The following is a 23,192-nucleotide window of genomic DNA, read 5'->3' as shown; positions in this document are numbered from 1 at the left end:
CACCCCCACTTTGCTGGAACAATGTCAGAAAAACCCAGCCAAAACAGAAGATTTAAATTAAAGATTCTTATAAAATGAAAATGTCCAGGTTTCAACTAAAAACCACCCATAATGCCAAGAAACAGGAAGATCTCAAACTGAATTAGAAAGAATAAATTCCAACACCAAGAGGACAGAGATGTTAGAATTATCTGATAAAAAATTTTAAAGCAACCATGAAAAAAGCAGCAATGACAAACATGCTTAAAGAAAATGAAAAAAAAAAAAATAGAATGTCTCAACAAAGAAATAGAAAGTCTCAGCAAAGAAGCAGAAGATATGATAACCAAATGGCATTTTTAGAACAGAGAAATAGAAAAACTGAAATAAAGAGCTCACTAGAGACAGAGAAAAGAATCAGTGAATTAGAACAAAAGAAATTACAAAATTTGAACAGAGAAAATAGACTGAAAAAAATGAACAGAGCCCAGGGACTTGTGAGACTACAACAAAAGAGCTAACATTTGTGTCAACCAGCATCTAAGAAGAAAAGCACTGCGAGGGCAGGGCTGAAAAAGTACTCTAAGAAATAATGGCTGGGAGCTCCCCAAATTTGACAAGACATAAATCTATGTGTTCTAGAAACTAAATAAACTCTCAAAAGGATAAACACAAGGCAGTCCACATCAAGATGCATCATAATTAAATTTCTGAATTTACTAACGGAAAAAAATCTGAAAAGCAGTCAGAGGAAAATATCTTAATTTTAAGGGGAAAACAATTAGAATGACAATGGATTTCTCATCAAGAATCATGGAGGCCAGAAAGAAGTCGTACAATATATTTCAGATACTAAACAAAATAACCCAGAATCCTATACCGTGGCAGAGTCTATATACTCTGCATGCATCTCTATCACTCTAGAGACCACATCGCCTTTAATAATCAATGTTTTTGTCTGTCTCCTACACTAAACTATAAGCTTAAGACCAAAACTATAGTCATATGCATTTCTGTACTCTCAGTACATAGTCAATGCCTGATACAAGAGATAATCAATAAATATTTGGTGAAATCTTAATAAATCTACTGTTATGAATACTATGCAGTTACTATTATATTCTGCCTTATTTTAAAAATGTACAGTTGTGGTAGTTTTGCTAAGGCCCAGTGCTGTCTAGAATACTCCATCCTCAATAGCTAAGGAATAAAAAGAGCAAGCAGTTCAATTGTTCTTCTGCGCCTACAAAAGACATGAGGAAATGCTAGATAGTCTAGACAAACATATTCTTACCTGCCATCTCTGATGAGCTCTTCAGCTGTCTCAATCAGCTTATTAAGTTTCTTTACTTGTTTATAGTGTGCAAAACACCTTTTATGATCCTGGTCAAGTTTAAGACATTCACGAACTTCACTGCTCATGTATTTAAAAAGAAGAAAATATTCCATGTCAAAATAATGAGTCGTTTTCCATACAGAAATCACAATAAAAGATATTTTTTGTTTGTAATAATTAAACATACTGGCTTAATAATATACTTCTATATTTAGTTGTTGTACCATGCGCATACTTAATTCAAATTAAAATGGCTTAAGTAGAGTTATACATTAAATACTCCGTTTTGCTTCTACAAATATAATAATCCCTATTTACTTTAATAAGCATACTTCATGAAAATAAAGTATGTAGTGTAGAATAACTTAGGGATAACAAAATATATAAATAAAAACAGCCTTAAAATAATTTTATTAATTTAAAATTGAAAAGAAAATGGATTGTCTTACTGCCAACAATAAAAAGATGGTGAGATGTGTATGTCACTAAAACTGACCTGAGGGACAGTTCATGGTCTCCTAGTTGATAGTACAGTGTGCTGATTTTATAAAAAGCCTCAGTATTATCATTCTTCAATTTTGATGCAGCTTTTAAGTCACTTATTGCTTTCCTAGGTTCACCTTCTTTTATAAAACATTCAGCTCGAAGTTCTCGTAGTTCTGCATCCCAAACACAAACCTTGAGGAACAAAAGAACTAGGCTTTAAGGAACAGTAACTTATGCACATTTATACTTATATCCCACATATTTCATCTACATATTTATCAACATAAAACATCCTCAATTAATGTAATGACTTATATATGGTAAACAGTATTTAAAAGTCTGATACAATTTAGATGCAACAAAAATAATTAGATGTGACAAAATAATTTTCCCAAGGATATCTTAAATAACTTCTAGTGGAGGAAGGGATATGTATATACTAACAAGGCCCTTTTCCTACTTCCTTCAATTACAGAATTATAAAACTTTGAAAATAAGAGTACATGGCATTTACTATTATAAGGTTGTTCCCAGGGAAGCATATTTGATTTTGAAGAGAATATTCTATAATCAGATTTTTGTACTTAATCAACAATTCTAATTTCTAGTATCAAAAAATAAAATCTAGGTTCTAAATTTGCAAAATATTTTTGTTCTACTAATAACTAAATGAAATTCTCTTTTGTAAAATGTCATCTCCTTGAAATTAAAATCCTATCACAAAAAAGAAAAAAGAGAAAATGTGAGAAGGTTGAGGCTTCATCATTTTTATTTTATTGAAAAATTGACAATGTTTAGTAAATGCACTAGTATTTTTCAAAATATAAACCCAAAAGCTCACCAATAAAGCCTGTAGAAGTATCTTTACCTATTTCTTAGAGCTGTTCCAAAGTCATGTCAACTTCTCACATATACTAAGATATCAAAATCAACACTGTACATAAATTAAATATCCTGGACAATAAGCCAGGTCAGAATACATAGTCTAACTACTGGAAGGTAAAAACTGTAACTTTATTTTTCCTCACTAAAGCATTTACAAAATAATTTAGCAAAACATGAATTCCACTGGACTACATTGCATGATTTCCTCTATAAAATTATCAAAGTGCACATTCCACATACAAGTTTACTGCCAAGATTAAATGAAACTGTACGTGAAAGTACTATGAAAATGGTAAATATGAATTATGATCGCTTTCATTTAAATATTTTAGTGACCTCCTTCTGAAACCATCTGTCATTACCTCCTTCCAGAGGCAAGGATACTAGAGTTAGGTTTCCCAATCTAGAATCCTCTAGATCCTATCAACTCTTCATCTGCCTTCTTCCCTAGAAACTTCTCACTCTAAACATTCCTCTTTCCTCCCAAACATTATTTTTCCTTTTTCTTTCATCTTCTACCCCATTACTTAACCTCTAGAGTTTTCTTCTCCTCCACAAAAAAAAAAAACACACAATTTTAAGTCGAACGAAAATAGCAAAGCAATGTATAAAAATATGTAACTCCCTCTCCATTGCACATTCAGTACATTTCAGTTGCAAATTTTGTTCTATATAAACACCATCTTTCAGTTAAGAGCTGAAAGCCCAAGGACCAATCTGATTTTTATCCTATGTAGGCTTTATGTAGTACACACCACGTCAAAGTGTATAAATATGCCGTATAGTAAAAAGCAGTATTAGGCTTGTCAGCTGCAATATCTAAGAAACTTACCTCTAAAATCTTATCAAGGAAGGTTATAGCAGCAGTATAATCCGAGCTTTCAAAAGCATCAAGTGCCTGTGAACGCAAACGCTGCATTTCATCAGATTTTATAAGTTGGGACTGGGCTTCCTTTTCTTCATTTTCACTTGGATTAGATTTGAGCTATAAGAAGAAATTAAACAGGTTTTTAATCTCTTCAGTCTAAGATTCATAGTACACACAATGACCTGACCATTCCAAATACATTTATTTAGGGAAGAGGGTAGAGATACTGGCAAAACTGGCTTGTCCAGTGCCTAGCTTCCGGTGCTGACCACATGGTAAGCAATAGCAGGGTACACAAGAGTGGGCAGTGGAGCTAGAGTCAAGACCTGGGTCTCTCAAAACTTATCAGAAAGCAACAATATTTAGGAATGTGAAAGGAAGAATGAAGGAAAGTACCATTCTCACTTTGAGGTATAGCTCTAGAGAAAATAACTGTAGTTTTATGCATTTTGCCTTCTAATTCTACTTCCTATGTATTTAAGTTTAAAATAATTTTAACAAAATATGAAAAACATAAGGAAACTGAGGAAGAGGACAGTTTGTTAGAGGTTATAGGACAGAAAAAGATTTGCTACCATAGGGGCTAAGATGTAATAAAGAAGAATTTACAGGGAAAAGTAAGAGAATCAGACCTTATTAAAAGGCTTATAATGTGGTTTTAAGAGGTTTACATTATCTTTTTTAAAACAACATTATCAAGGTATAATTTATATATCATAAAATTCACTCATTTTGAGTGTGTGATTCTTTGGTTTTTAATAAATTTACCGAATATGCAACCTTTGCCACAGTTTGAGACCATTTCTGTCACCCCAATGAGATCTCTTGTGTCTGTTGACACTTCATCCCTGCTCTCAGCCCAATCTCTTGCAGTGACTCTTAATTTCTTCCTCCAGATGGACAATCTTAAGCTTAATGGCTCAGAAAAATTGGATGCTTATGTTAAAAAGCTACTGACTTTTTTTAGAACTTTTTTCTTTAAGATTACAGTTTATCTGCAATAATTCCTGCAATCTAATATTCTTATTAAGATGAGAATTGTGGTTGATGGGTTCCAATTCTGGGTGAGGTGCAAACAACAGTAGATTATTTCTAGAAATGTCTCTCCTTCAACTGACCAGTCATACTGCTTCCTCTTTTAGTGGATTCATTTTTTTAAAAAAATACTCCCACAGCCACCTGGTAGGAGAAAACACTCCAAACAAGAAACTTTAAGATTACTATCACTTGGTAGAGACTCTGTTATTTCTCCATTTGTTTTTAGGATACTTTAGGTATCCTATTTTGTCTGTATAACCCTGGGCTTTTAAAGGAATATAGACAGGACTCCGAGTATTCATAGGTAATTAGGAACTTGGTAAACTAAACTTGCTCTGAGGGAGGGCTGTCCCTGCATAATTGAATTATCCAGTTGAAAGGAGTCGCATTATAGGGCCATGGCATGCTTGTCCATGACTATTTTATCATCCTTGGGGTGGTCTTGAATACTTGTGATAGACCACACTGGAAGGAGTATAAATGTGTGTGCATTGTCACTTTGTTCTTGGTAAAAGTAGAAGTTTATTGATAAGTTGTTTCTTATTTGTACGCAACTGCTCCCTTTTGAATAGAATGTATTAGACTGCCTCTTCTGGATAGAATTTGCATCTTTTCTCTCCTAAACTTTAGAGTCTTAATCTCTTCCACATAATTGTTCTTGCTGGAAGATGAGGGGTGAAGAAAGCCCTAAATCTCAAGGTTGAGGATGGAAGCTCAGTCTCACTTCATGCTTAGACAATGAGAACAGGAAAGTAGCAAGCATGGGTCATCCGGGCCTCTTTGAGATTGGAAGGGAGGGATTCTTCCAAAGAGGTAAGAATGGAGTTTGAACTTACTTATAATCCTGAAGAGTTTCACAGAGGGTTAAGTGAGATGAAGATTTTTCACTCTTACCACAAGGTTGCTAACTCCTCCCAACTGCCCTCATGTTCCAGGATGTTTACACGCAGAGAGCCTGGTCCCTACTGGTATTTCCCTTTTTCCTTTTTTCATTTGCTATCCCTTCTCTTCAATCTATGACAATATTTTAATTCTTATTTCGTACCATTTACTATGGTCACTGAGCTTTTGGATAAAAACTCAAAATAGCTACAGGATGTGGGATTTTTAAAAGAGATAAACTGCTCTATCTAATCTAATCTAATCTAATCTAATCTAATCGAAATACACCCCTATTTCTGAGACCTCAAATGAAAACAGTGGATTGGTAGTTGTGGTGGGCAGACTTCTACGATGCCCCCAAATGATCCCTACCTTCTGGAACTGAAGGCTTTGTGTGCTCCCCTCCCCTAGACTATGAGATGGAGCTTTAATTCCTTTTAACAAAAAGAAATCAACAAAGGTGACAGGACGTCACTCCCTTAATAAGATACCATGCACCGTGACTTCCATCTTGTTGATTTCCTCTGTCAATCTCTTGCCTTCTCACTGCTGGCTCTAATGAAGCAAACTGCCATGCTATAAAATGCTTTACGGAGAGGCCCACAAAAGAAAGAACTAAGGGAAGCCTCTGGCCAACAACACCGGAAAAAAAAACAGGCCTCAGTCTAACAGCTCAAGAAAAACTAAATCCTACCAACAATGAAGTGAGTCTGGGAGCAGTTCCTTCACCAGCCACACCTCCAGGTAAGGCTTGCAGCCTTATCTGACACCTTGACTGTGCCTGTGAGACCCTGGAGCAGAGGATCAAGCTAAGCCTGCCCAGGTTCCTAGTCCCATGAACTGTAAGATTATAAATGTGGGCTGCTTTAAGCTGCTTAACTTTGGACAATTTGTTCAGCAGCAACAAGTAATTAATACAGTAGGGGTACCATTTCTCAATAGCCAGGTTGTGAATATTTCCAAACAGATTTTGTATTATGGTTTTAAAATAAAGTCTAAAAGGGGCAAGGGGGGGGGCGGGGACAGCTAAGCCCAAATCCTGACATCACTTATTATCTGTATGTTATCTGCATTTTCTCCACCAATAAAAGGGGGGAATAATAATACCTACACCCTGAACAGTAGTAATTGAAGATTTAAGAAGATACTTTACATAACACAGAGAAAGTACTACAAAAAAATGATAATAAAAATTCCAAGCTCCTTTTGTAAGTTTTGTATAATATATAAATTCATATATACCCTCTAGTAGTGTCTCTAAGACCTTAACACTCTTCTATCCCTTCTCTTCAACCTATGACAATATTTTAATTCTTATTTCTTACCATTTACTGTGGCCACTGAGCTTTTGGATAAAAACGCAAAATAGCTATGGGATATGGGATTTTTAAAAGAAGTAAATTGCTCTAACTAATCTAATCTAATCTAAATACACCCCTATTTCTGAGACCTCAAATGAAAACAGAAGATTGGTAGATGTGGTGGACAGACTTTTCAAACTCCTTTCTTACCTCTTTGGAAGAATCTCTCCCTCCCAAACCCAAGAGGCCCAGATGACCCATGCTCGTTCCTTTCCTATTCCCGTTGTCTGAGCATGGAGTGAGGCTGAGCTCTCCAGCCTCAAGGGGTCTGTGGGGACCAAAGCATATGTATATAAAAGATAATGAATCCATTCAAAGTGTAAGATAAGCCAATGGATTTCATTATAACAGAGAACTACAAATTCACCAATAAGATTTTAGAGTCCGCACTGCAACCAATCTATCTATAACCATTCCTGGAGGTTCCAAACAATATCCACAATCATCTTAAAAGACTATTAAAAAACTCTTCCTTTTCCAACTGCTTATATGTGTGAGGCCACGTTTTCTTCAATAATACTTCAACCAAATTATAAATCAGATCTGCAAATCTGGTTGTCTTCAAATAAGCCAAATATTAGAGAGACTTGCAAAAATGTAAAAGAATACCACTCATTACTAAATTTATTATTTTTTAAAATATAGTATTTTCATGCAAAAAAGTTATATTAACATAGTGGATTTATTATTACTTTTTTGAACTTTTATATTTGAGTTTACTCTTCATTTAACTTTTAAAACACTACTATAGTTGAATGTTATTTTTAAATTAATAAATATTTTTAAATTTTCTAAAATTAATTTCTAACACTGTAAATACTGATAAACAAAAGCCCTTTGGATTCCTCAACATTTAATAGTATAATGGGATTCTGAGACCAATTCTGAGTACTGCTGCCCTAGAGAGATTCAACATGTTCAAGAACAATGGACAAGAATATGCACTGAACCTGACAGAGTATAAGCTGAAATATTCATTAAATTCATTTAAAAACCTACCAGAAATGAAATAGAAAATTTGAGTATATAGTTAATTTCTCCTAATTGTAACATTGAAAAAAGATACCTTCAAGATTCCAAAAGACTCTTGTTCCATCACACAGTTTTAATCAAACCAACGACTTTCTCAAGGCTCATCTCCTCGAGGCTTCCCTAACTGTCCTATACCAAGGTAGTAATCGCCTTGCTCTAAATGTTTAAACCACTTAAGAAGCTCTTAATGATGGAAGTAACCTAAGAAATCATCTTGCCCAATCAACTCTTCACTTTACAAATGAAAATAGAGTCTCACAAATGGTAAGTAACTTGACCAACATCATACAGCTAATAAGGAGTAAAAGGGAGGTGGGTCTCCCAGTTTCTAGTCACTCTCAATCTCATCTTATTATCTAGATACGCTTATGTTGCTTCTTTCAAATATCTCTGCACTGTTAATTTTTCACATATTTCGGGCTCATTTCCTCCAACTAAAGTGTTCATTGCTGAAGAACAGGATATATGTCTTAATGTCTATTCTGCATACCTATTTTTCTTTTCCATTTAATACTAAGACTATTACCCATGAGCTAGGTTTTATTGCCTCCAATTACAGATAAAGAAATTGAGTAATTATATAACTTGCCAGAAGTCTTGCTTACTTACATTCAAACTAACGGATGGAGAGCAATCATGACAGCAGAAAACATCTATTGAGAGCTTTCTATCCTCCAGGCACTATTCTAAATTAAACCTAAAACCCGAAAGGACCTTTCAGATTATGTCCATTTTACATAGGAGGAATCTGTGGCTCAAAGTCATTTCCAGAGCTTACATTCTTAACTATTCTATGTAACACTGACATCAGATATGCATCTGCCTACTTGACATGTCCAAGAGGACATCTTAATGGCATATCAGTAAGAAGCCAACACAAAATTCCATTTCCCATCTCCAACCTACTGCCACCGCCAACGCCACCACCACCCCACCCTCTTCAATAAGTGGCTCCTCTTTATTATTTAGGCCAAATCCTAAGGGTCATATTAGGTCATGATAGTTTCCCCTTTTCCTTATGCAATTTTATTGCCTTCCTCTTCTGCCTCACATCTGAGCAAACTGATAAGCACACTTTAATCTCTTTCCAAGTGGGATGAGTCTTCAAACTGATGAAGTCTTACCAGTAGCCCGACATGACTACACATGCACAAAAATGGTCAAACACACTCCAGTTGAGTTATGAGCACTGTTGGTACTATACACAAAGTTTAGCTGTCATGTAAAATCTTCAAGAATATACACAGAAAGGCAATGAACAGAGCAGTGTGATATAATTAAAATGTAATTCTAAGTCTCAAATAGATCTTTCTACAAGCACAGAGTAAAAGTTATAAGAAGGTATTATTTAACAGCATTTATTATTTTAATAGTACACAAAATAATGTCTTACAATTGATGGCTTCTTGTATTTTGTGAATATGGTATATGATCCAGCATTATATATATGATTCAAAGGAAAACAGCACAACTGTCTAAGTCATAGCACAGAGTGCTAACTTTACCTTAAATTATAACCAAGTTTATTTCATGCTTTTTATAAGTACTATTCCTTTTTCTTCCCAGTTCATAATACTTATTTTATAGATATTAACTTTGGTTACTTTTGATTTAGTTATCTTGAAAAAATATAATCATCATTTCTGAACTAAAAGATTAAAGATGGAAAAAACAATGCCTAAAGTTATGTTGACATATAGTGGATTTATGTTAGTTTGATTTGTTTTCAATTAACACGGTCTATAAACTACCATTGGAGAATTTATTTATTAAATATCCTTCCAAAGGTTTATATTTGATTTAATAATTGCAGTTGGCACTGACATTTATCTACCATATGGTTGCTCACCACAATCAAAATTCGTTTCTAGCTGTCAAAATAAACATTTAATTTGATCATCACCTTCATTGTATTTTGATCTGCCTCAATCTAAATATTTTCCACTTAAACCCAAAGCATGGTTAGCAAAGATAAATAAAGCAAAGATAATCAAAACACTGAACACCAAGAATAGATGAGTTTAAACTGCATTTACTATATGTTGGATTTGGGAATTAAAAGGAAGAATTCATAGATTACAGAATATTAAATGAGTTGCTGAGAATTGGAAAGGTTTTATAAGAATAAGAAAGTCATATTTTCTCTACCCTTGCTTTTCCCCTAAAAAATTTCTCTCTGGGCTTCTATCTCAGGGAATAGCATGGTACCAATGTGACTAATCCAGAAACCTGGGCATCGTACCTAATTCTTCCTTCTCCCTTACCCCAATCACTGCAGCTCTCTTGAGCCAACCTTCTAAATATCTACCTGTTTCTCTCAATCCCCACCTACTCTAGCCTAATATTTGCTTCATTAGGTCACACATGGATTACTTAACTGCAGCAGCTTTATTATCAGACCGTCTGCTTCTACCTTTGGCATTTTCCAACCCATTCTTCACAGTAGCCTGGATTTTATTGAAGCAAACATCTGATCATGACATTCCCAACATAAATCTGCCATGGCCGTAAAGAACCAGCATCTGGCACTACATATGTCCTATTTGCAATCAGACCCCTGCTTCCCTGTCCAGTATTCTCATATCCTCTATTGTGCTCTTACTGGAGGCATCGTTTTCCTAAATGACAGTCTTTCTCTTGCCTCTGGCTTTGGCACAGGCTGCTGCTCACCCTCTGCATGAATTTATCCTTTTAACATTCATATTTCAAATACAATCCCTCCTTTAAGAAAGCCATTCTGACTCCCAGTTAAGTTAGATGACACTTCTGTACTTTCCCACAGGGCTCAATCACAGCACTTATAATATGGTACCATATTTGCCTGATTGGGTCTTACCCTGGTATAATCTCTCCAAAGATTAGGACTAGTTCTCTTTGTCAGCAACCCTCTAACACCTAACATTCTGCCTCGCAAATGTTCAAATGCTCACGGAACAAATGATTGTATGCACTGAATACAGCAGGAGTCATCAAGAGCTCAAAGACAAACTAAACCACCTAAGATCCTGTTCAGGACTAGGACAGCCACCTGAGGTGATGCTTCTTTACAGGTGACCCTCTAGCAGCAAAGTAACCTATATACAAAAAGTATAAGATTCTCACTGTAGCCCAGAAAGACTAAGCATATTCAAACTTCTGTTCAATTATGTAAAATATAGCTGAATATATCTACCTGGTTGTATTTGGTTCTTTAGTAGTAAGACGAAATCTTTAGTATGTTTAATAGGCTGATAAACGCTCTTAGATATCATAAAAAGCTCATTTACCTAAGAACATATAAAGTGAACGAGAAGTTATTATATGTCATCTGTAGTCACACATCTTTAAAAATTAAAGTATAAAAACTCTTTAATTGGTAAAAAGAAAAAAATATAGTCATAACATGACCCAGAAATCATCCAATTTATGGTACCAAACAATAAAGATAGAATTATATCATCTATTCAATTTCTGTGCTTCACAGTGAAACAAATGAGGTACTCAGGGAAGGTAAGAACTTACTTGGCAAGGCCACTTTATACTTTTCTTCCAAGAGGTAACAAATATTATCAGTTTCTAATACACCTTCCCAGAGGCTTTTGTCCATATACAAGCAAATACATGTTTCCACACTTTTTTTTCCTGCAAATAGCGGCACATGTTCTGTACCATGTGAAACACATACACGTTTGAACCCTGTGCCCATCCATATTCCACAGGAATAGACTTCAAAGGATGCATACAGTTACTAATTGTAGTAGAGACAGAACAGTACAGTGCTTAGGAGTACAGGTTCTGGAACCTTAAAACCTACTTGCTTACTAGTGGTGTAACCTTGGGCGAGTTATTAAACCTCTCTAAACATTTTCAATGATGTAAAATGAGACTCCAGCGGTCCCCCTTTATCCGAGGCGGGTATATGTTCCAAGCCCCCCAGTGGATGCCTGTAACTACAGATAGTACAGAACCCTATATCTATCTATCTATCTATCTATCTATCTATCTATCTATCTATCTATCTATATCTATATATATCTACGATAAAGTTTACCGGTCCTCTTTAGCATATCCGAATTGCCAGCATCACTACTCTTGAGCTTTAGGTACATTATTAAGTAAAATAAGGGTCACCTAAACACAAGCACTGTGTTCCCTCAACAGCTGATGGCTACTAAGTGACTAACAGGTGGGGAGAGTACACAGTGTGGAGACACTGGACAGAGGGATGGTTCACGTCCCAGATGGTACGGAGAATGAAGGGTTGTGATTTCCTCACACTACTCAGAATGTCATGCAATTTAAAACTTATGAACTGTTTACTTCTGGAATTTTCCATTTACTATTTTCAGACCTCAGCTGACTAGGAAAAAAACACGAAAAGCAAAACCGCATATAAGGGGAGCTTACTGTACCAATATACCACACCCTAGAGGTGGGACAGTAATTAAATAAAATACTTCATGCAAATCACTTAGCGATATGCCCCATAGATCCTGAATGCTGTGTAAAACAAGGCTGAATGACAAAGATCTAAAACCTGAGGTTCCTGCCTCTTGTTCCAAAACTTTTTTTCTTCATAATGTGTGTATTCAATTTCACAACAAGGAAAAGAACTATAAGCTCTAAATAACCGCCACTTACACTAGTTTTATCTAGCACACGATAAAAGTTTTTTGTAGTTAGAAATAATATTTAACGCAATTTTTATTTTGCCTTTTAATTGACTATTTTGAAAACCTAAGTCTATAAATCAACACCATAAATAATTCTTGTTAATAAATATTATTCTTTCACACAGACACACATTCTCTATAATAGACTCCAAAACAAATGGAGCTCCAATAAGTATCTCTGGGCAGTGTTTTTCTTTTTTTCATCAATACCTCTAGTTATAAGTACAAAAACTAAGACTTCATGAAAAATGAAATCCATGAAATGTTTTTCTTTCATAATACAGCCAGATTTTTCTGCAAAAGCTGTGTTTATATTTGCAATGTTAACAGTATTATATGACTGGAAACATTTTCCTCAAGTCTCATCAATATTGGGCTCTATATTATTCATTTATTTTTGCTAAACATAACGAATAGTGGTCCCTCTGAATAGTTCCAATGATTTTGTCTTCACTTAGGAAGACTGAACATGGTAGATATAGGCTTTTGATTTGCATTTCTTATACTGTCCACCTGATAATATTCTTTTGCCATTTGTCCGGTAGAATCTAACGCTTAAAATTTAATCAATTTTATATACGTTAACTGATAAGTTCTTCTCAATATTCCCATTTCATCATCTTGTCTCCCCCTCTGCCACCCTTACTCTTGGGATACTGTACTTACTGTTCAGACAAAGGATATGCATGTGAGATTTTCTAATTATTATTCTGATTTTTAAATCCAGGTATTCCAGATAACCTAAATTTACATCAAATAAAACCTACCATAAAATACTTCTCAAATACATGAATTCTGCATTTGTATTTTTCTCTAAACCAAATCCAATCTAATTATAATTATCCTTACATGCAACAAAATTGTTATATAAAATTTTTAAATGGCTTCTGCAGTGTTAAGATTTAACTTGGTCTCCCATCTGTAATACCCATTAAGATTTCTCTCAAAGAATACAAAGTACTTCCCTGATGAAGTAATCATAAAAATATTTTAATATGAAAATTGGAAATAAAAACACAATACCATTTTAAATTACTCCAGGAAAAAAAAAAACACGTAGGTGTACATTTAACAAAACATATAGGATCTGTACACTGTAAGTTACAAAATGCTGATGAAAGGAATCAGAGAAGACTTAAGCAAATGGTGAGGCCTACTGTGTTCATGAATTAGAAAACAACATAATATGTCAGTTCTCTCCAAATGGACCTATAGGTTTATTTCAATTCCTATCAAAGTATCAGCTAGGCTTTTTGTAGATATAGACAAGTATATTCTAAATTTATACAGAAAGGCACAGGCTGGAGAATAGCTAAAACAATCTTGGCAGAGAAGAATAAAGTGGGGAGGAATCACTGTACCCACTAAAAAGGATTCCTATAGAGCTATGGTAATCAAGAGAGTGTAGGAATGGCAAAAACATACATCAATGGAACAGAAGAGAGAACCCAGAAACAACACACACACACACACACACACACACACACACAATCAAAAGATTATCTTTAAAGATGCAAAAGCAATTCAATGAAGGAAAGAAAGCCCTTTCAAAATACCGTGCTAGAGCAGTGAGACACCCAGAGGCAAAAAAATGAACCACAACCTAAATGTCACACATTATACAAAAATTAACTCAAAATATATTATATACTTGAATGTAAAACATAAAACCATAAAACTTTTACAAGATAACATAGGAGAAAATCTTTGAAACCTCGGGCTTGATAAATATTTCTTATAGACATGACACAAAAAGCATGATCCACAGAAGAAAAAAGAAAATTGATTAATTGGACCTTCTCAAAATTAAAAACTTTGCCCTCTGAAAGACCCTGTGAAAAGATGAAAAAACAAGCTACAGACTGGAAGAAAACATTCATAAGTCATTTAAGTAATAGAGTTTCTAAAATATATAAAGAACTCCCAAAACACAATAGTAAAAAAGTAAACCATCCAATTTGAACATGGGCAAAACACATGAACAGACATTACACTAAAAAAGATTTATAGATGGCAAATATTCATATGAAAAGTTCATAAGCCATTAAAGAAATATAAATTAAAACAATAATGACATTTACACCTCTCAGAATGGCTAAAGAAAAACATAATGACAATACCAAATACTGGTGAGGATGCAGAAGAAGATAATATGGCTTAAGCACTCTGAAAAGCGATTTGGTAGTTTCTTATAAAACTAACCATGCAATTACCAAACAACCCAGAAATTGCACTAAGCATTTATCCCAGAAAAATTAAAACATATGTTTGCATTAAAATTTTTACAAAAATGTTAACTGTATTTTCGTAATAGCCAAAAAATGGAAACAATCCAAATATCCGTCAACTGATGAATGAATAAATCCAACATGTCATACACATACTATGGAATACTCAGCAGTTAAAAGGAACAAGATAAGTGATATATGCAACATTCCAGATGAATCTCCAGGGAATTATGCTGAGAAAAAGTCATTTCCAAAAGGTTACATACATTTGAGTCCAACACTTTTGAAATATTAAATTTTAAGAAATAACAAATTAGTGATTGCTAGGAGTTATGGACGAGGGGCCAAAGGATTATGCAAGGGAAGTGGGTGTGGTCATAAAAGGGCAACAGGAGGGACATCTTTGTGGCAATAAACTGTTCACTCTCTTGAATGTGGTGATAGTTACAGGAAAAGGTATATAGAATTAAACTATGAATACTAGTAAAACTGAGGAAGTCTGAATGGACTGGTAGATTGTATCAATGTCAATAGCCTGGTGGTAATATTGTACTATAGTTTTACAAGACGTTATCACTGGGGGGAACCAGGTATTGATTGGGTAAAGGGTACAGCGGATCTCTCTGTATTAACTACAGTTTTATGGGAATCTACAAGTATCTCAACAAAAATTTCAATTAAAATAAACTATCATTTGATTCAGATGCACATTCTCATGGAAGAATCCCAAGTAGTAAGGAAGATCAGATAAACATAAAATGACATCTAATGTTACTGAGACCACAAGACAGCTTCCAATTCAACACAATTAAGTCTAATGTTTTTGGATTTGTCTACATATAACTTAGGATTTTGACAAAGCCTGTAATATGCCCCCAACAAATCAAAACACTTTATAGTTTCTCAAGTAGCCATATGGGTAACTGCAAAATTCCCTTTTAAGAATGTTTCATCTCCCCTTTCAAATCAGATAGACTGCTTCTCAAGTAACTTAAAGGACTTAGAATAACTCAAATGACATCCACATATTCTCACAGAAGACAAAACAGAACACATGAGCTACATGAATTGTTTGAATTATATATTAATTCCATACACTTTACCTTCCATCAGTTAAAGTGATTCTTTAAAGTCAGCCACTAAATATTAATTCAAGAACTGTGATTCTTATATTCACAAATAATTTTCCCTTTTAGCTATAAAATTATTAAATGTCTTCTTATAAAATATCCATTTAGTATGTTCATTCAAAATAACATGTTCATAGAGCCAAATTCAAACTGAACTTAACTTACCACTTTTTTAAAATCATCTTCTGCTTCATCAAGTTTTCCTTGTTTGAGTAATAAGTGACCTCTCTGTAATCTTGCCTAGAAAAAAAAAGGGTACTCTAAGTATTATGCATTTCTAAATTTTCTTTAAACACAAAGAACAAAACTAAATAAGCTAGTGAAGTATTAATGAAATATTTATTTTTTTCAATGCCCATTTGACTTGGCATTCTAAGAATAATTCCTGGAACCAATGAATGTGTATAATTTTTGTTAAAGTACACTTCCTTAAAAATATTTTCTGCTATATCTCAAAAAATGAAATATGTGTCCCACAAAATCTTGTACATGAATGTTCACAGAAATAGCCAAAAAGTGGAAACAACCCAAATTCCCATCAACTAATAAACCAATACCAACAAGCAAACGTGATATAGCCGTACAATGGAATATTATTCAGCCATAAAATGAAGTACTGATACATGCTACAACATGAATGAACCTTGGAAACATTATCTTAAGTCAAAGAAGTCAGACACAAAATTGTATGATTTCATTTATGTGAAATATTCAAATTAGGCAGATCCATAGAGACAGAAAAATAAATGGTTGCCAAAGGCTAGGGCAGAAATAGTAATGACTGTTAATAGCTACCCGGTTTCTTTTCAGAGTGATAAAAATATTCTGAAACTAGACAGTGGTGATGCTTGCACAACCTTATGAAAATATACAGGTGATCCCCAATATATAATGGTTCAACTTATAATTTTCTTTACTTTATAATGGTGTGAAAGTGATACACATTAGAAGTCATACTTCAGTTTTTGAATTTTGATCTTTTTCCAGGTCAGCGATATGTTACAATACTCTCATGATGCTGGGCAGCAGCAGTGAGCCACAGGTCCCAGCCAGTCCCACAATCAAAAGGGTAAACCACCAACACACTACAGTGTACTGCACTGTCAGCATTTTCTGGATGCTGTTTTGTGTTTTTGCATCCCATCATATCCACAAAATGCCCACCTGTGTGCCAGTGTGCTTTCAGGGGTATACATTAATGGTGAGTGAGTACCCATACAACTATTCTGTTTTTCACTTTCAGTATTTAATATAATGCATGAGATATTCAACACTTTATTATAAAATAGCCTTTGTGTTAAATGATTTTGCAAAACCTTTAGGCTAATGTAAGTGTTCTGAGCGTGTTTAAGCTAGACTAGGCTAAGCTATGATGTTCAGTAGGTTAGGTGCATTAAATGCATCTTTGACTTACAATATTATCAACTATGATGGGTTTATTGAGACATTACCCCATCATAAGTCAAGGAACATCTGTACTAAAAACCACTGAATTGTACACTTTAAAAAAAGGTGAATTTGATGGCATGTGAATTATATCTCAATTTTAAAATGCTATTTGCCATCCTAATAACTTTTTGCCACTACAATAAAAGTTGTGTGATTTAGGACTTTATTAATCAAAGCTCTAGAAACAGTTTTGTTTTATTAATTCTCAATGTAAATATTTACTACTCTATGTAACCAGAATATCAATGCCTTTCCTTTTGACATCATCATTTTCTCCCCCTCCATCGGAGACTCCTTTTCTTCTAATATGTATAATCCCATCTCTTCCAAAAATACCAACTGTCTGTTGACCAAGGTCTACCATGACAGAAACCACATGACTCGAGTAAAAATGACAGAGTAGGTAAACTGAACTCACCTCCTCCCATGATCACACTAAAATTACAACTAAATTATAGAACAACCATAACTGAAAACAATCTGACAAGTAGCTGAACAGAAGTCTCATAATTAAGGATATAAAGCAGCAGCCACGTCAAGACTTGTAGGAGGGGTGGAAACATGGAACAGGCAGGTTCCACACCCATGGAGTGACAATTAAGAAGTGGGAGGGATATCTCAGTGGCAGAGGTCCCAGCTAAGGAGCAAAGGGGTCACGGCCCCATACCTAGCTCCCCAGATCAGGGCACCAGTTCCCATAATGTCCAGCTGTAAAAACCTGTAGGGACTGAATCCAAGAAAGGCAAAGGGCTGCAGGAGACTGAGACACTCTGCTCTTAAAGGGCCAGTGCACAAACTCATTCTAAGCTCCGGCACATGAGCAGCAGCTCAAAAAGAGCCAGGAACCTACAGGGAAGAACTAAACTAACTTCAGGGCAAGGGCTAAAGGGGCATAGGTCAGCGCAATTCCCTCTGGGAACAGACGTGCTGTCAGAACTATTGTTCTTTTGTGGGGCTGTACTGAAACCCAGCGAGCCTGGCGCAGACGGGTGCCAGATCTGTGCTTTCCATTAACCTGGTTAACACTATTCACTCTGCACTTGTGATTCCCTAAGATGCCACCCCACCCAACTCAATTGCCAGGCCTGAGCCTCTTCCGGTCACCCCTCCACACAAGCAGCCTGCTTTAGCTCATCCTGCGAACATTCCCAAAATCTCTAAAAGGTCCACAAACTCCAAACAAGCAGATAGATATCACCTCGCACCTGTCAGAATGGCTACCATCAATAAATCAACAAATAACAAGTGTTCACGAGGATGTGGAGAAAAGGGAACCCTCGTGCAGTGTTGGTGGGCTGGTACATTGGTGCAGCCAATGGAAAACAGTACAGAGGTTCCTTAAAAAATTAAAAATAGAATTACCATATGACCCAGCAATTCCACATCCAGTATTTATCCCAAGAAATCCAAAATATTATTTCAAAAAGATATATGCACCCCTATGTTCACTGCACCAATATTTACAATAGCCAAGACATGGAAACAACCTGAATGTCCAACAATAGATGAATGGATAAAGAAGATTTGGTACTTATACATACCTTGGGATATTAATCAGCTACCAAAAAAAGAATGAAATCTTGCCAATTATAACAACATGGATAGATCTAGAGCATATTAGGCTAAATGAAATTAGAGGAAGACGAATACCATATGATTTTACTTATATGTAGAATCTAAAATAAACAAACAAACAAAACACACAAACTCATAGATACAGAGAACAAATTGATCGTTGCCAGATGAGAAGGTGGTTAGGATGAAGGGTGAAAAAGGTGAAGGGATTAAGAAGTACGAATTGCCAGTTATAAAAATAGTCATGAGGATGTAAAGTACAGTGTAGGTAATAGAGTCAATAATATGGTAATAACTACATACGGTGTCAGATAGGTACTAGACTTATCACAGTGATCACTTTGTAAAGTATATTAATGTCTAATCGCTATGTTATATACCTCAAATATAACATTACATGTCAGCTGTTATTAATTTTTTAATTTTTAAAACACAAAACCCACATCAATATTCCACTAAAACGTATATATTACTTTTGATACATAAAATTTCCCTAATCCTCTGCTAAATGCATCAATACACATAAAAAATAATATTAAAACTACTTAATCAACTAATAGCTACTATAATACTTGGAAAATGACCGACTTAACCTTTGTGAAAGGTTGTGCTTACCTAGGTAAAGTAACAGATTGAAGAAAAATTTGATATTTGGGAATTCTATCTTAAAATAATAGTAATATTTCAAACCCAACATTCACCCATATCTAATTAGTTATCTCAAATTCTTTTTAGAATATGGGAGGATATAAACAATGAATGAGTTATCAAATTAATTTTGAAACCATCTAACTGGTCCTATTATTTTAAGCCATTACACTGACCTGCCAATCATCAGAATACCCCATTAGACTGTAAATTCTTCCGCTTCTAAAGCTTGTTGGTTCCAGGGAAGAACTCTGTCTGATTCAGGACTGTACCTTAACCACAAACCACTGCTTAGTCGAGCTATCCCCTCTTCTTTATTCTTCCTGTTACAGCCTAACTGAAATTGTCACCAGTTACCTGACAGCTTCAATCATCTCATTTCCCAGCCTTACATCTTGTCCTACGATACATCCTCCATACAGCGGTCTTTGTAAACAACAAAGCAAAGGTCACTGCCAAGTTTCTAAAAATCATCCAATGTTCCTCTTTCACTCCGACCTTTGATACCAGGGACTTTGGATGTCTCTTGTTGTCTAGTCCACTACGTCACAGTGGCTTTCTATACCCTTCAGCTATGCCCAGTATGTCAGTCCTTACCTTAAGAAACAAACTACTTCTTCTAAGTTCCCTTAAATTCTCCTTTTAAAAAAGTTTAAATGCACTTACTGCAGTGAAATCCATCTTCAATTCAATCACTTTACTTAAATCAGGAAGTGCTGCTTTCGATTTGCCCATAGCTAAAAAGACAGTAGCTCTCCGATAGTAAGCAATATAGTTATCTGGGTCACCATCTGAAAATTAAAACAATAAATGTTAGCTCTCAGTAACTTATTTAAAAAACCTAATCACCTGAATATTAGAGTTTGCAATTCTATTTAAAAAAGCATTAAGAAAAGAATTTATCAATAATGTGTCATGTTGCCTGGTGAGATCACTGCAAATAAATCCAGAACAGCAGTCAGCAAACTATAGCCTCTGAGCCAAATCCAACTCACAGACTTCAAGTTAAGAATCTTTTTACATTTTTAAAGAGTTGTCAAAAAAATAGAAAAATATGCAACAAAGACTGCATGGCTGAAAAGCCTAAAATATTTATTATATTGGCACTTTAGAGAAAAAGTTCACCAAACTCAAGACTGAAATACTAACTATATTCAACTCAGAATTTTGTCCTTAATGAAATTTTCTTAAGTGAAACACTGACTAGGAAGTGAAATACTGACTGAAAATGTGGACTATGCGCTATTCACAGGATTTTAGAAAATTATAGACTTCCAATTAAACTGATATACTTAATATGCAATCTCTGCTCCCTTGCAAACTCCAACTAATATGGCAGTGAAGAAATAAAGGTACAAACCTTAGGACAAAGAAGGAGAATGTAAATGAATGAGAATAGAAAGCAACACAAGAGAAGTTAACAATATTTGAAAGAAGGAAAGCAGATGGATGAGTTAGGTTTCTAAGCTAATTCCACTCTGTTCAGCACCTATAGAGGAGTGAATTCAATTAGAAGGAAACCTCTCACTGCTAAACAAGCCTTCAAGAAAGCAACTTCAAAAAAAAAAAAAGTATATATATATATATATATAAAAATCTTGATACACACACACACATCAAGAATATTAAAAATGATCTCGACCAAATCCAACCATCTATCTTTAAAAAATAAATATCTATGCGCACAGGTGTTCATCATTATAAGATTTACAACTAAAACTCACTAAAAGTTCTACCCCTGAAAGTCCTATCATGTGAAAAACATTACAATATTCTTTTCTACATGGAATATATATGGGAATATACATAGCAGGATAGTATATAATCATTCAAAATTATGGTTTTGAGCAGTTGTTAACAGCACTAAAAACTCCCTTTAGTACTGCTGGGGGAAGTTGGGGCAGGAGGAGAGAAGACCATACATGAAAGAAGATATACAAATGGCCAATAAGCACATGAAAAGATGCTTAATATCACTAAGCATTAGGGAACTGCAAATCAAAACCACACTTCACACCCACTAGGATGAAGGAAGGATGAAGGAAGGAAAAAAAGAAGGGAGGGAGGAAGGAAAAGGGAAGGAGGGAGGAAGAAAAGGGGGAGGGGAGGGAAGCCAAAAGGGGAGGAGGAGGAAGGAAAAGTGAGCGGGGAGGGAGGGAGAAAAAAAGTATTGGTGAGGATGTGGAGAAATTGGAGCCTTTGTGCACTGTTGGAAGGAATGTAAAATAGTGCACTGCTGTGTGTGTGCTGGGGGTGCTCCTCAAAAATTAAACAAAGAATTACCATATGAATCACCAATTCCACTTCTGAGTATATACCCCCAAAAATTGAAAGCAAAGTTTAAAGAGATATTTGTATACCCATATTCATAGCAGCATTATTCACAACGGCCCAAAGATGGAAATAACACAAATGTCCATAGATGGAGGAATGGATAAACAAATGTGGTATACATACAATGGAATATTATCTATCCTTAAAAAGGAATAAAATTCTGATACTTGCTTCAACACAAATGAACCTTGAAGACATTATCCTAAGTGAAATGAGCCAGACACAAAAAGACAAATGCTGTATGATTCCACTTATACAAAATACCTAGAATAGTCAATTTTATAGAGAAAGAAATTAAATGGTGGTTGCCAGGGACTAGGAAGGTAAGGGAATCATAAATGAAGAACTACTATTTAATAGGCACAGAATTTCAGTTTGGGATGATGAAAAAATTCTAGACATGGATGGTGGTAATGGTTCACAACAGTATAAATGCATTTAATGCCACTGAACTATACATTTAAAAGTGGTTAAAATGGTAAATTTTGTTATATATATTTTATAGTAGTAAATATTTTATTGTAGTAATATTTTTGAAAAATTGAGTGTTTTAACAATTCTAAAAACTTTATTTTTTCTTAAATGTAAAACAAAATCAATCAAATAAAAAACTCACACATGATCCCAGCTAAGCATCACTGAAATTTCTTTCCTGATCAACTCCCCTTGGAAGGCAAGGCAAGAAGAACAAAGTCAATAGCCTTTGTATAGGGTATTTCTGGCAAAATGTTGTAATTAGCTTGAAGAAAGAATATAAGAAACAAAGTAACTATATTTAGAACATATTGATATAGAATATTTTTAGGTGTAGTTTATATTTAATTTAGAATGTGAAATAAATTTTAAAAATATAGGTCTGGTCAGCATAACTGTCCATAAGAACTATTTGATACCTAAGGATTACTGTAACTTAAGTGACTGCCTCTGAAAGTAAACAGAAATTCACTATCTGCCCAGAGATGGATTTTCTTCTTTATGCTGTCCAAATATTCCAAAATGTTTCACAATGAACATCGAGTACTTTTATGTTCATTTAAAAAAAAAAAAAAAAGTTCTCCATGACTTATTTACACTAAGCAAAGAATAAGAAATACCAGAAATAACATGATTAAGGCCTGGTGTTTATACCACACACCATCATCTTCATTTGTCCAAATCCTAAATCTCTGAGGCACAGCTCAAATAACTTACTTGATTACACATGTGAAAATAACTTTCCATTTCCTCAATTTCCATAACATTCTATAATATACATCCCTTACTGCACCTAACACTTATTACTACTTCCCAATATCAATTATTATATACA

General features: G+C 34.6%; 1 protein-coding gene across 3 annotated transcripts in view; it reads right to left on the bottom strand.

Annotated features, from left to right (window-relative positions):
- Positions 1 to 23,192, bottom strand: part of DNAJC3 (DnaJ heat shock protein family (Hsp40) member C3) — an 88,320-nt gene that overhangs the window by 41,735 nt on the left and 23,393 nt on the right. For all 3 annotated transcript variants that reach the window (XM_039837938.1, XM_039837949.1, XM_039837948.1), the window contains exons 3-7: positions 20,216 to 20,340; positions 16,043 to 16,117; positions 3,519 to 3,671; positions 1,812 to 1,993; positions 1,274 to 1,393 (exon numbers count right to left, since the gene is read on the bottom strand). In XM_039837938.1, the coding sequence (XP_039693872.1) occupies positions 1,274 to 1,393; positions 1,812 to 1,993; positions 3,519 to 3,671; positions 16,043 to 16,117; positions 20,216 to 20,340 (655 nt within the window). The remainder of the gene's footprint in view (positions 1 to 1,273; positions 1,394 to 1,811; positions 1,994 to 3,518; positions 3,672 to 16,042; positions 16,118 to 20,215; positions 20,341 to 23,192) is intronic.

Source organism: Pteropus medius, unplaced genomic scaffold (assembly GCF_902729225.1).
Source record: "Pteropus medius unplaced genomic scaffold, Ma_sr-lr_union100, whole genome shotgun sequence".
NCBI classification, from domain to species: Eukaryota; Metazoa; Chordata; class Mammalia; order Chiroptera; family Pteropodidae; genus Pteropus; species Pteropus medius.
The sequence above is the reverse complement of the archived record's forward strand: the minus strand, read 5'-3'. Positions and strand labels throughout refer to the sequence as shown.